General features: G+C 42.5%; 1 protein-coding gene across 1 annotated transcript in view; it reads left to right on the plus strand.

Moving 5' to 3' along the window:
• The window catches only part of astn1 (astrotactin 1), a 412,066-nt gene that overhangs the window by 67,236 nt on the left and 329,049 nt on the right, over positions 1–15,781 (plus strand). Inside the window, exon 2 of the mRNA XM_061043889.1 lies at positions 1,682–1,863. Within this exon, the coding sequence (XP_060899872.1) occupies positions 1,682–1,863 (182 nt within the window). The remainder of the gene's footprint in view (positions 1–1,681; positions 1,864–15,781) is intronic.

Here is a 15,781-nt window from a genome sequence, read left to right on the forward strand (position 1 = left end):
TCCCTTCATGACATCACAAAGGGCAGTAACCCCTCCCCCAGGTGGGTGTCACTCCCACAGCTAGGTGTTTGTTCTGCCCTCTGAGTCTGCCTTCTCACCGTAAACAATAGGACATGGAGCGAGAAAGCACAGAGTACACCGAAGCCCTTCCAGAGAGGGGGCGTGGTCAGACACAGCTCATTTACATATTTAAAGGTACAGACACAGAAAGCCTGTTCTGAGCAGGGCTGAAATAGAGGGGTTTATAGACATGATCAAATACAGGATCAGAGTGGATTTAGAACAAGAAACTTCTCAGATATGTTTTGGGGAGCTCTGAAACTTAAACTTGTTGAAAAGGAGGATAATATGTGACCTTAAGTTTTTTTATTTGGGTTAGATCACTTCTGGTCATTTGCATCAGGTTGTTGTTGTATTATATATACATTTGCAGTTGTGTGTTTGGATGCAGACAAAGATTGTGAGTGGGTTTGAATATATGCTGTCATTGTATTTTCCCCCTTTGCATCAGATTTTCTGTTTGTTTGAACAAAACGTTTCTGGACCTTGATTAGATTTGTGTGAGGAGGAGTCACATTTACTCTCTGTGACCTTTCTTCAATCTTTGAGTCGCTACATAATAATTAGCTCTTTTATCTCTTATTTTTCTAGTGTGTCCTCTTTAGTTATCAGCACTTTACAGAAGTACAGCTGTATATCTATCATAATATCATAATCATTATGTGAGAGGATGATCACCACCCAAGTTGTTTGACAGCAATGAATGTGTGATCAGTTTGATGGTAGCAGTAACAGACTTGGCACACTGATGTAAAACCACTGTTTCAGGTTCAGGTTTCTTTATTTGTAGGTCAATTTTGCTGCAGGGAGAGTTACATAATAAAATACATAAAAATAACAAATGCAAAATGCATGCTACATGGGTAAAAGTGCAAAAGTCCTTTATTAAATTTCCAAAAACCACATCAAGCAAGCAGAGTCACCGAGCAGTTAAACAGCAGTTAACAAACAGTTACCACCTCGCAGGCCTACACAGAGGATTGAGATGAGATCATCAGTACTGGTCGACACACAATGGCTTGTCATCTACTCTCAACTCCTCCATCATCCTCCATCATCTCCTCTTTCGGACGCATCATTGGCAGTTCAGGGCAGGGCTATTCAACAGTATTTCCAATATCTTTCATACTTCAAAGATTCAGCGTATTCAGATGCAGCATTAGCTATAAAGAGTCCCCTTATTCAGCATGCAGCATTCACAGTGCAATTTATTAAATAGTTGTTTTTGCTAGTATTAGCCTCTACTCTCTATGAATAGGATTTGCTACTTTGTACCACATTTCTTAGCCAATACGTCTCTCAAATGTTAAGTCCTGATTACTAGAAACCAGCATCTTCAAATGTTATATCTGGTTTAGCAGGTAGCCAGAGCGGTTAGGTCACGCACCCCATGTTTGGTCTTCTTCAGCGGCCTTTTCTTGTCCACCACCTCTTGTCTCTCTTCAGCTGTCCAATCCAGTAAATGGCAACGACTGAAAATACAACAATCCTGTTATATCCTGTTTAATTGCTCAAACTCCGGTGAATATTCTCGATTATGTTGTCCCACGGTTGTTAGGGAATATTGGCCGCAAACATCTTTTCATGTATCCCCTCTTTGTCTTTTTTTTGTCTCTGACAGAGATCTCTGGGAATTCAGAGGACATCCCTCTGGTGCGCTGGAGGCAGCAGTGGCTGGAGAACGGCACTCTCCTCTTCCACATCCACCACCAGGACGGCAGCATGAACCTCCCCGAGCCCACCGAAGACCCCGCCAACAATTCTGCCAAGGAGGAGCTACGCATCCTGCACATCTCTGTCATGGTAAAAAGCCTCTTGTTCTGGGACTATAGTGATCACAAAGCTGCTGCTAAAGATGGATTTCAAAGTCTGATGTTGAGGAACTTTTTTTTAATTGGATCTCTTTCATTTACAAAATTCAAACACAGAAGGAAAGAAATTGTTTTTTTCCACCCTAAGATGTATATAGATTCAGACATATAAAGTTGTTTTAGTGAGGTTAAGTTATTTCCCAGAAGCTAAAACATTGTCTGAGATATCATCTTTGAGATAACATCCTCCCCCTAATCTTGTTTTTGTTTCTTCAAATGAAACAGCTGACTGCCTTCTTTTCTTTTTTTCCGGGTAAAGCTTTAAAGGAGCAGATTAATCCCGCAGACGTCTGTCATGGTCCGATGGCTGCTTGAGAGGCAACAAGGTTTCATTAGAAAACATCTCTGTCTTACAGTTCACTCCCCGGGATAATAACTCTTCTTTTGTTCCAGAAGTACATGAAATCTCTGTCAAAGCTTTGCACAACAACAACAACAACAACAACAGCAGCTCTGCCACTGACAGATTTGTTTATACTGGACACATACTGAGTGACTAGCCTGCTTTCCTGCAGCCTGCCACAGGGCACAGAGACGTGCAACATGGAGCACGAGGGTGTTACAACTGCACAGACATGGAGGGAGTCTGGCTGCATTTCTGTACTAAAGCAGTGGGTTTCTTTGGGATTTAAATATATGGAATAGATGAATGCATTACTTTTTTTTATTTTATGCCTATAGGCGGCGAAAAAAATCTGTATTTACGTGTGGAACATATATTTACAGAGCTCACATAATGTAGATTTGTGCATGCCTGCACTGTATCAAGCCTTATCTGCTTTGTCGGCAGAGTAGGAAATGGATGCTTAAGATCTCGCTGCTTCCTCCCCTTGCCTGCGGAAATGTATATTTATTAGATCTTAGATATGCCACACCTACTCCCAGTGCCCTTTCTCAGCCCAAAGACATTACAATCGCACTTTGATGGATGAGGTGTATTTTCAGACATTGAAAGCATATTATAGCTGCATACACAAATGATTAGTCAGCTTGAGGAAGACTTTTGCCAGCAGCTACATCTGCTGAACGGAAGGCAGGGAGTCGCACTTTCCACACACCCGCTGAATGTCACCCATTCTGAGACCTTGAAACAGATAACCGACCTTGACTATCCGCAGCAGGTTTTGCACGTGTGAGCAGGCTGATCTGCAGGGCTTGCACATGGCTTGAGTGGTGACAACATGTTTAAGTGCAAATGAGGAAAAAAAAGCAGAGCAGAGGTTCTGCTTCTTACCTCTTCGATTCCCCTCTAATCTCACATTTTTTAGTGCCTGCCCTTTCTGCATTTCACATCCCATCAGCCTCGGGTCTGTGTCTTTGTGCTACCTGCTCTGCTAATTCCTCTCATCCTGAAAGAGCCGGGGTGGCAGGGCTGCCACAGCGGTGTTTTTTCATGAAGGTGTGGGTAGAGAGGGATTAGCATGCAGATATGAGCAGACCGTGACAACAGATGGAAGCCGTGTTGCCGCTGCGCTGCCCAGGCCCCCGCTGCAGCTTGCCACCCGGCTGGAGGCCGCGACCTATAAATCCAAAGCCGTGTCACCCCGTTCGGCTCCTTGTGGATACAAAAGGGGTCCTGAAGGGCTGCTATACGGGCGTCTGAGCTCAAGCTCACACCTGTCACTGGAGCTCTCTCCATAGTGTGTTTTAGGACACTGCAGGTCATCAGCAGTCAGCACAGGCAGTGGTGTGGGGAGACGTGACAGAGGCGGTGGGAGACAGCTTTGGATGTCTCAGTTACTTAAAGTCCATGCCAAAAAATCTAAGGAAACCTGCTCTTATGCAACAAATAGTCAAAGGTAATCCATTGTTCTGGTTTACACCAGCTTTAACAAAGAAATCATTGAAGTGATGTGAAGTGTGGCATCCAGTTTAAAGATGCCTGGTGACTGAAAAACAACAACAATGCGGAAGTAGTGGGCAAAGCAACAGAGTCCACTATACGATATAATTATATGATATAATGAGAATATTTGCCTTAAAATTAATGCTACGTGTAGTTCAACAGAATCACAACATCAACAAAAGAGCGGAGAACAACATACTGATGAACAGAAAACATAATGCTAATGTTTAATTACTTGCACGGAGATCTTAGCGGTGGTGGGCAGACAGTTTATGCACTGTGCAGCAGTCACAGTTTATAAATTTCACTCCCCCTCCTATTGGCTCAAGATTAATTCTCCAGAGAATATCCTGCTGCGTTCAGGTACATATTGGGGTACAGGTACATACAATCTGACAGTCTGTAAAAAGACAACTACCACCCCCATAACCTCTGCCAACCACCATTACAATCATTACTTTCTTTCTTTCTAATTAGGTTTTCTGTTTTGTTGTTTTGGCTTTTTTTTTTTTTTTTTTTTTAAAGAGTTGAGATATACGTATATACACACAAAAAAATGCAATGCATGCTGAAGAGGTAACCGTCTTGAATGATTAGTGTGTCTATCCGTTTCAATAAAGTGAATATATTCACTATATAGCTCAACGGTTGATTGAGCTGCTGCCAGTTTTTTTTATCAAATGCTTGAAATGACTCTGAAATGATCCCAGGTTCTGCACACCTTGGCCAGGTCGGCTCAGCCAGGAAGCAGAACGTCTAATCGGACACAGGTCACTGCCTGGCCACTGCGCCCACCACGACACTGTTTATGCCTAATGGATGAGCTGGGACTCGACACTTCAGTAGGATTGAAGAGGAGCCAGGCTTATTATGGGTCCGATCCTAAAGGGAAATCAGGTTCAATGAACTGCACCAAAGTTAGGGTCCAAGGCCAGAAAAGCATTTTTTTGTTACTCCAGCCAGCCTGAAAATACTTTTCTGTTTTTTGCCGGATAGAGTCATTTCCAGTCATACCGCTGTAGTGCTGATGTGTGCTGCTCGCTAAAGTTGGAGGCTTCCTCATGCAAGGTTCAAAGCTTCTCCCTGTGCACTCACATCCAACAAGGTGACCACAGCGTCCTTCACTGTCTGCGCTGGATCATCCATAATAGATGACTAACCTTGTATGTGTGTGTGTACCAGCAACACCAGGCGAGGCACTGGCAGTTCAAACACACACACTCATCTCCAAACTTCAGCCTGAGCCCTGCAGGCACAGACGGCTACAAAGTCAATCCCAACTCTCCAGCCAAATAAAGACAAACGAAAACACTTTACATCGCAAAACAACATCAGATATTCAATGTGGCATGATTGTTGTTTTTCCATAGAGACACTTAAGCTCTGCTATATCATCGCCATACACAATTCTCCTTTTTTAATTTCCAAATATTAATCAGCTGCTGTATTGCCTCGGGGCCTCTATGGATCAATCCAATCATCGCATACAGTACGGAGGTATCCAAACAAACCAATTACTTTATACCAAAGACTAATATGGTTTTTTCAAGTTTAGGATTTAGATTAGTTTTTTTCCCTCTCCCCATGTGGAGCTCTATTGTTTTCTTCCCCACAGAGGCCATAAAGTAACTTTTTAATCTCTACAAGCACTAAAGCCAAACTCAAACAAAAAGAATATACATCCAATGTCAAAGAGTTAAAGTTCCAATCTGTAAGATATGTCCTGAATTAAATGATAACATGACCGTATATGATCAGACATTAAGGAAACATGCTATGTTGAAGTGCTGGCTTCTCTGACAACAATGCAGCAGCCAGTATGTCCTCCTTCTAACTTTAGATTCTGCTCCTGAATGCTCTGGATTTGTTTGGACCAGAGAAGGTAGAAACCCCCACATGGCCGTTTTGGACGCCCCTCAGTTTGGCAGGCAAAGGGCAAACCAACAGGTGTTGCCTCTATGGAAGTGGGCAAGAGAACTGGTTCAGACATAACTGATTTTACTCGAACTAAAAAGCCTCTGCATTGGGCACCGGTAGCCTAGTGGTTAGTGCGCATTCCCCATGTACGGAGACTATTGTCCCCCAAGCTAGACGTCCAGGTTAAAATCAGGCCTGTGGCTCCTTTCCCACATGTCATTCCCCTCTCTCTCTCTCCCTCTGCTATTGCTGACTCTATCCACTGTCCTTTCTCTAAATAAAGGCAAACAGATCCTAAAAATAAACCTTGAAAAAAGGTGTTTCTAATAAGCTCCACGGACAGAAACATGCTCAAACTAAGATCAATATTGGAGATGCTTTTGAAAAATGGAGAGAGGTTAGAACACAGAAAGGTTTACAGACCGATGCAGAGCTGGATAAACACTGAAGCTTCTGTGTTCACCACATGGTGACCTGTGTGAGCATCGACTCTAGAGAGGAGGGGGGGGGGGGGGCAGACAGCTCTCTACAATGTTTAGAATTTGGACTGCAGTACCCATATTAAACACTAGGTGTCAGAGTTACATATTGCTCCTTTAAGGTATAAAGAGTACAGTAGAATAAAATAATCATGCTTTAAAAACACAACTATAATATTATTACTACAAATATTACGGACATTGCCTGTTCTTGTGGAGATTTTGGGCAGTATGGCCAGATCTCTTTTCCTACCTCAGCTGAGTGGAAGCCCTCGAGGTACAAGTTTGTTGTGGATCAGTAGTGTGAAAAAAAGCCCCTCACTGTGCCCACTCAACCCAAAAGGTGAGGAGCAGTGGAGTCTGTCCGAGCCGTATGGTGTCCGCTGTTAAGAGAAGAAAACACTGCCAGGCGGCTCCTTTGTTTCAGTCTGCTCGGTGCCTCCTCAAGTAGGACCATAAACAGACATACTGCAGGTTTTAAGGAGGAAGCCAACACTAAATCAGCGTGTGTGTGTGTGTGTGTGTGTGTGTGTGTGTGTGTGTGTGTGTGTGTGTGTGTGTGTGTGTGTGTGTGTGTGTGTGTGTGTGTGTGTGTGTGTGTGTGTGTGTGTGTGTGTGTGTGTGTGTGTGTGTGTGTGTGTGTGGTTGTAAATGATCACCACAGTTACTTTATTACTTCTATTGACCCAGGTTGTGTTATATAGTGATGACTTTAACAGAAGTTTCTCTTTTCTAGATGAAATCCAATATTTGTGTTCGCTTGACCTCAAAAGAATCTGTGAAATATCGGTGACATTCACTTTCCTCACACACACAGTTTGAAAGACTGTGGGTGTGCAACAAAAATAATAATAAGAAATGATTCCTCGACGTTGACAGTGTTCAATCGATCAGTGATTTATATTTGTAGAGCTGCAGCTAAGCTTATTTTTGCCTTTAATTATTCTTCAGACAATTTTCCAATCTTTAAGTCTATTAACTAAGATGACAAATGTTCATCAGCATTTCCCTCATCAAGTAACGTCTTCAAGTGACCTCTTTTGTCAAAGCAACGTTCACGACTGGACTGCAGCTGCTAATCTCTCCAATTCTGTCCTCACAAAGACGATGAGCAGGGAGGGGAAACTTTACTCTGAAGCCAGAAAAATATCAGAGTTTTTTTTAAAAGGATGAAGCAAGGACAACTTGATGGAAAAGAAACAACAACATTCGCAACCTCATGGTGCGTAACAGCCATGGACTGTAAATTTTAAGTGAAGTCAGCCATCTGTTCCTGCAGGGGGCTCTGGAGGCTCATCAGCAGCAGCCTCCATGCTGGAAATCCTGTCTCAGTCTATCTTTAAGACAAACTATAACGACAGGCTGAGAGCTGGAGCTGAGGCGGGTTTTAAGCCTCTTGATGAACCGTTACATCGCGCCCACCTGTCAATCAGGTCAGCTACACACGGATGTGGCTCAGTTGGTACAGTCGGTCCTCTCCTAACTGGAAGGAGCATCAAGGACTGTTCATGGGGCGCCTGCCCTACCAACTTCTACTCAATCAGCAGAAACAAGTGAATAAAGAGAGTTATTTATTACAATAGATAACATGGACATGAGTCTTGACAGAAGGTCTTTGGCACTTGGACACTAAGGGGTGGTTGATATGTTTGGAGAATGTCAATTCTGAGCGGCAACAGAATTAAATCCAGTCCCTGGTGGTGGTGGTAAAGTTGCTGACTTGTTGAGACCAGATGGGTGAAGAATTAATGGATGATTTTGTGAAGACAAGCAGTGATTGGGAGGTGGATGGGCCAATGAGACATCAGCATGAAGGGACAGAGAAAGGCAGAGAAAGAATCATATTTAAAAGGGGAGCAGAACGATGATAGGCTAAACAAGAAAAATGTATACCTACGGGCAGTGCAGACGCACAGATCCACCATGGGCATGAGAGGTGAGGGGGAGCAAGTGTAGGGAAACAGTGTGTGTTTATCCCCCTGTACGTCAAACCTTTCTCTCCTCTGCTGATTGGCACCACACGTCTACACTGCCGACATGTTAGCTTGCTGTGTGTGTGGACGTCTGCTAGCGTTTGTGCGCACGTCATGAAACAGCTCATGTAATGTATATGAGTCTGAGATCGGCACAAAGCATCTTGAATTTTTAGGACCTGCTTGTCAGCTGAGCGGGCTGAAAATTGGTAGATTGTGTTCACATGTGGATCTATCAGTGCACCTTTTAAATCTAGATTTAACTCTGCCTTTCTTGTGTGCCCAAAGATGATGAGTGTTACACCTCCTGCACACATACAGCAAAGCTTTGATGACATATGGGGGAAGAAATTAAGGTAATATATGAGGAACGAAAACCACAAAAAAGCGCTCTCCAATGTGTTGAATTTGGACTGCAGTACCAATTTTAAACGCTAGGTGTCAGAGTTACATATTGCTCCTTTAATAGTAGAGCAATAAACTTTGTAGAATTTAGTTTAACCAATGTTAAATTCCCAATCCCCAATTCCATTAATGTCAAAGTGTCTTTAAATCACAATGATTCTATCCATCAACATGTCTACAGGGATGATATCTTCACACTGATGTCATCATTCAGTTAACGGGAGGAGATGGTCATTGTGACACAGCTCAGCTGGCGGGATATTGACATTCATGTGGTGACCCTCCTAAACCCGCGTTGATAGCATTGATCGTATAAACCTTGAATCAATGCGACCCCGACCACTTGTAAAGCAGGAGCCTCGGCTGAGTCTCAGCCTCCAGAGCTTCTCTGAGCAGCACAGCTTGGCGTGTTTTTAAAAAAGCCTGCCGAGCGAAACAAACCAATCCATAGCTTCCCCGTGGGCTGTGAGAGCGGCACACGGCCAAAGTGCCCGACCGGTTTGTTGTGCTGCAGAATCTCTGATGCAACACAACAGAGCAACATTTGTTGGTTTCAACAAGCACAACAACAGAATGAAAGTCAACATTTAAGCAGGGAAGAGGCAGAGACTGTATTTCATTAAAGCTGCACTTGGTAATGTTTTTCCTAACAATGAAACAAAGGACTTGTGTTATTTCAAAGGTTCTCTGAAATAAGACAGATCGGTCTTTGACCAATGCTGCAGAGGCAAAAGAAAGGTGTGACCTGCAGTGTATAAAGCATTTGAGTATTCAGAAGACTAGAAAAGTGATATACACGCTCAAGTCCATTTACCATTTACTTGTAACAACATACATAACGGTGTTGTTGTGAATCAATGAGTTTACCAATTATACAAGACCACAAAACCATTCAAAACCAACTAGCGATGACCCAAATTACTTCAAGTTGACACTTATATGGACAAACTCAGTAATCTTATATCAGGCTATCCAGGTCTCATTTTTACCAAGTGAAATGAATATGTTAAACAACAATTGGCTATTTGTTGCTCTTTTTTGCACTTGAATTGCACATTTGCACACCTCCACTTTGCACTTTAATAACTTGAATTTCCATTCCGGTATGGGCTCTTGATCGATTTTATTGCGCTGTTTTTATTTGGTTTTATATTTTGCTGTGTCCTTGGGTTTCTTGTCTTCTGTGTGCTCCTGTTTCAATGCAAATTTCCCCTTGTGGGACAATAAAAAATCTGAATCTGAATCTGAATCTAGTGGTGAATGACCAACACCAGGGGTGTGGCCAGAGGGGTGGGTAGACGTGGCCTGGGCCCCCCTTTGGAATCTTACTCGCCACCCCAGGTGCCACCCCAGGTGCCACCCCAAAATCCTTAACTATGATTGGCTATTTGCTTTGTCAGATGTTGAAATCCACTATTGAGGATGTGTTTGCAACAGGCAGCTCATAGTTTTCAGTGTGCATATGTTTGTTTGCCGTTTTTGATGGACTTCAAATTGTGATTAGTGCAAACAAATGTTTTTTCAGGACTTGAAGAATGAAGCTTAGAAGATATACATGTTGCCATTATCTTGTGTTATTTAAATGTCGATGTAATGAGTGCAGACAGAAGGGGTTAATAAATGCTCTTCATTCAGCTGTGTGCACACAAACCTCAGGCCGCCCCTGCACAGGTCAGTGCCCCAGTTGGGCCACCCCAGTCCAAAAAAAAAGTCCTATTTTCCTATTTTTTGGGTATTTTATTTTTACATGAATACTCCTGTTTCCTTATTTTTTCAGCGAATGGGGGATTAAATGTTATCTTTTAGCTGAGCTAACAGGTGCTCCACTGATCTTACAGCACTACCACATATCACCAGTCTTTATGACCTACAGTAATGGATCTTAACATAAAGGAAACATTGATCTACTGGGAGTGATGTTGTCACTGTTAGAGCGGCATTAAAAACTCTGAGCCAACAGAAACAAACCACCTCAACATGAGATGTGTGACGTACAGTGTGACTTGTGTCATCAATGATTCTTCCTGCTCTTCCGTCTGCGCTGCGCCTCCAGCTGTGTCTCAACAAGCAAACAGGAAAAGTCACACAGACTTGATATGGCATCAGCATCAAATCATTTCCGCTCTGTGTTGGGATTCTAGTGCAGGCCCGTTGTCTCACAAAGCAGACGGCGTGTTTTTCTAATAAACCAGACTTGCACAGTAGCTGAAATGTAACACGCTACTCTGCTGGTTTATTGTCCCTTTAGAAATGCATGGGACGCCACGTCGCCTTTGTAGTGAAAGAAAAATGAACAATGAACTTTTAGCCTCAATTTAATTTCCTACGCGGAAAGCCTGGACTGAAAGAAGGGACGTAAGAAAACACAAAATGCAGATGCAGCTTTGACTATGTCAGAATCCTCTTTAGTGATTTTTCTCCATTTTCATTCCGCTGCCATACCTGCTGGTAATGTTTCGCTTCACGGCCACTAGCTCCTCTGAAGAAGAAAGGAACATCTTTCGAGCGCCACCTTCATTTAATCCATAAATGCTAATCAGGAGTGAGGCGAGCAGCGATGCTTTCTTTTAGAAAGAAGCTGTCCTCTACATCCTGCGAGAAAAAAGGAAGACTGCATGTCGTTAGATTTTCAGGAGTAAGGTGAGGGATGGTACAAAGACGGAGCAGCTGGGAGTCCACATGTGCCTGATAGAGGGGCCTTTCAGAGAGTGCTGTCTCATCTGAACTCAAATACCCAACACCATCTTTGATTAAATATCATGTAGTTTAAATGCTCAACACGCATCTGTTATTTTCCATGAATTAAAGAGTATGTTTCCAATTCTGGAGGATTTGTAGAAACATGTTAAATTTGCCGCCGGTTGTTAACTTGTCTCGAATGAATTAGTCTCACCTGAACAACAGAATTAATGAGGTTTTGACTGAATGGAGGGAAACTTTGGGAAATGAGAGTCTTTTTAACATCTATAACATTTGTGCCAAATTGTGAATACATGAACATACATTCACAAAAAGCATTTAAATATGGAAGGATGAAGGAAGCCAGAATCAAGTGAGAGAATAATCCAACATGGAAGAGACAGGAAACAAAGGGAGATTTTTGAGATGTAATTGGAAAGTACCTTCATTCTCAGTAAAAGAAATATGCCATTACGACATATTTTCTATGTTAGACAAAGTTATTGATACATGCATCAACACAGAACTACAAAAATGTACATGTGCATTGCAAGTCAACAATAAAACGACACAGGTAGTTTCTCAAGACTGAACAAAAGGATGCTTGTTTTGGAATGCATCATTCGGTTTAATGTTATTTTTGTATTCATGACTGAGCAGATGTCCTAATATAAGCCAAACACTGGAGCTACAGCTAATAAAACTCATACAAATGCCGAAGCTGAAAAGCTTGTGTTTACTTAAATGCTAAATGGACTTGAGCTTGTATCGCGCTACACCTGACTACTCAAAGCTCTTTTACACCGTAGGTCACACCTACACATTCACACACTGATGGTAGAGGCTGCTGAGTAAAGTGACCATCAGCTAATCCGTTCATACACATTTATACGCCACTGATGAAGCAGAGGGAGCAACTTGGGGTTAAGTGTCTCTCGCTCAAGGACACATCGTACATGTGGCTGCAGGAGCTGGGGATTGAACACCCGACCTTCCCGTTGAAGGTCGACCGACTCTCCCACTGATCCACAGCTGCAGTGATGCCATCTCATCTCTTTCTGGTGCATGGCTTTTATTGTCTGATTCTCTATGGAGATAATAGGTTCTCATGTGGTTGGAGAAGAGCTTGTGACCATGACGATTATGACAATATGAAAAAAAATAATTACATGCATGTATAGTTTAGCAGTTTGACAAGTCTCTTCTAATCAAACGACAGCAATTTCGATTTGGTTTGACCTCGGTCGGCTCTTATAATGGCCTCCTCCAGGAAAACTGTATCAAATTACTATTTGTACATTGTATCATAGTCTCATAAAAATGTCATACACTGAGGCTCTAACATGGAATGCTGCACTACATGAATCAAATCTTTAATTGGATTTCTGTTCTCTGAGTAAAAACCTTGACTTTGTTTTAATCCTAGAGAACAAATACTTATATGATGAATGATGTTATGCAGTTTCACATTAGTGCCTTCCCACCACACCGACTCAAACAGCATCATAGTGCCATGCTATATTAGCTTTATGAAATACATCAAATTAAACCCAATGACTCAAACCATATCTGTCATTAATACTCATTTCCTGTACAGAGGAATGCGTATGATGTGTGTGAAATGGGTTGGTGACTTTCACATTTGTTCAATGTCGAAATCAACTCTGGAACATAAACTGTGTTGCATAGAGCTCAAGTGTCATTACATTTTAATGTAGGTCTCATTATGTTTTATATCATTGTATTATCCTTGGACAGTGTGAAACATGGCTGCAGGAGTTAGGTCGAGACAACACGTTGGAGGGTAAGTTTTTAAACTGAAGGTTTTCCTTCGTTTAACAAAATAATCCCGTCCACTCGCTAACCCCCCATGCCCACTGGATCTGATTCTGTAACGTGAGCACAGCCATGATCAGCTGTACACACATCATACTGGTGGCACGCTCAGGAGACGGGCTGCGGCTGTCAGGAACATGCCAAGTCAACAACAATGTCCTTGACAGGTGAAAATGTTCTCCCCATTCCTCTGCAATGACCATTTCATTATTACAATTGTCCTTCCACCCAAAGTCTGACTGGTTCTCGTCCAAAACCGCTGACGTTGGTGGCGGCGTTTGTCTCGTCGGAGTGTTGACGCAGCATTGACCTCCGTAGTCAAGGAAGAAAATGCAATTTTTTTTTTTTGATCCAGCAGATGTCGCCCTTGAGCACCAGCATGAAACCAAAACAATTTGCGCTGCATTGTTGTGTTAGCATGCTAATGCTAGCGATATTTATTCTGCTCGTATCTTCACACTGCATGTAAATTTACCTGAAATGAGCGTGATCTAGAAACACAGTTAAGCAGTGAGTACAGTATGTTATTCTTCTTTTCTCTAGTCCCTCAATTAAACAACTTTTATACACGAGGGGAGGAGTCAGCCGGCCGTCCTGGCGATGTAAACAAACTGAAGATAGGACTCGAAAAACTCGAAAAACATCACAGACAGTGGGACTCGGGTGTTACACCCATTGTAGACAGTCATGACTCACAGAGTTATTTTCAGAGGATATACTTGATTTCTACTACATTTAAGTGTGAAAAATCACATATTCTTCCTTTAACATAGTGGGTTAGTAACTGTGTATGTACGTGTAAACATGTAAAAAAAAAAGTCCAGTTTGCAACGTTAACACCAGCACTAGTTTGGTTAGGTCTGCCACATTTTCAAAGCTACCCACCTCCATGTGGACTAGGCCTTAGTGTCAGAACAAATGAATGAGATAAATCAGTGCATGAAAACTGTCAGTCTCCATTACCAATACTCTAACTTGATATCACATCCAATCTGCAGCCCTTTGGCGATGATAACGTTTATTATATTAAAAGAAAGAAACTTCCTTGTGCTATCTTGAAGCTGTCAGATAATCTGGATCTTCCAGCCCTCCTGCTCCTTAATGCCGTGCATGCAGACACAAAGTGACAGATTGATAGCTCAGCTCTAATACCAGCCCCGCTCTGTCAGAGGGAGAAAGGCCATGGCTTCTCTCCTCCGTCCAGGACTTACATGACAGCAGTGTAAGTCATGAGGAGCACTGGTGCCATTAGAACATCATCCTCATCCGTTAGTAAGTGGATTACGGGGCTGGAGCGCTGGCATGCCGTGATGTGTGGTTTGGTTTTATTGGCTCTATAAGAGGACACAGTCCACTTAGTCCTCACTTTGATTCCAAGTAATGTCTGACATTGAACAGTTTTTCCATATCGTCTATATTAGGCTCCCCTGTGCACGGGTGCTAATGCAGCTTGATGGGTTTGAATTACATTTGTCACTGCGGTAGATTTGATTGAGAACCATTTGGAGTGCTTCACGTTTGACATTTCGCTCCAGTTTGCTCAGAGATATGTGAAGTAATGGCCCTACTTTACATTCAATCTGCAATTCAGTACTTAGATATTTAAATGCTCAGATGTTAAATTTGGAAAATTCCTTACCTCCACTCAGTATTTGATCATTTTAGTATCAATAAGAACCAAATTTAACCGCTTTTCCAGTCATAGATATATCATCATCATATTAAAACTCCATCTGGACAAACTAGCATAATAAGCGAAGTCCTTGCACATGTCACTTAACAAGTTATTATAACATTATAAAGCTAACTCAGTTCACTTAATCAAAATAACAAATACGTTCAAAAGATTGCCACCATTGATGAGGTACATTTGCTCTTCCTTTCAATCAATACAGATGTCGACTCAGGTGGCCTTGTCATACACGGGTAACTGGGATGCAGCTGCTGTCAGTTTGAAGCTTTGAGTTTAGATTTTTATTCATGGGAGTCAATACCTCCATAATGGTTCTTTGAGATCGTACTGTAAAATACGGTGCACAAGAAGCACTTTTAAAATCTCTTTGAATTGCCTTTATTTGAAAGGAAGAGAGAGAGGTGGAAGGACATGCAGGACAGGAGCCACAGGTCTGACTTGAACCCGGGCCCCCCTGTTCGGAGGGCTTTTGCATCAACACACGGGGCACCAACTTACCCTTAAGTCATCTGCGCCCACTAATATACATTTTTTCATGAGCTGCATCCTGTATACCGGTGCGACAATATACCAGTATAAAATGCTGAGACATGCAGTGCCGTCATGAATCCCAAGTGCAGCCGCCCCCATTACACACTTCATGCTACCTAACATGATTGGTAATTCACACTAATTCATTGTGTATTGCAAGCCGCTGCTTCGCTGTGCAAAGCATGCTGGGATACATAGCGGACCAGGCTGGCTGCGCCACTTTTTAAGAGCTTTTTTCCCTCATTAGATCATAACCATGCATGTTGAAAAAACAATGGTATACTGTGAAGTAAACAAACGTTAGGCAGCAGTATCTCAGTCTGTAGGAACTTGAGTTGGGAACTGGAGGGTCAAGGTTTAAAGTCCTTGTGCGGACCAAAATATGGAAGGTGGTCTGGTAGCTTGAGATGTGCCAGGTCACTTCCCAAGTTCTGGCGAGGTTCCCTTGAGCAAGGCACTGAGCCCCCAACAGCTTTGGCGCGTAGCAGTGT

The sequence above is a fragment of the Labrus mixtus genome, chromosome 8 (assembly GCF_963584025.1).
Source record: "Labrus mixtus chromosome 8, fLabMix1.1, whole genome shotgun sequence".
NCBI lineage: Eukaryota > Metazoa > Chordata > Actinopteri > Labriformes > Labridae > Labrus > Labrus mixtus.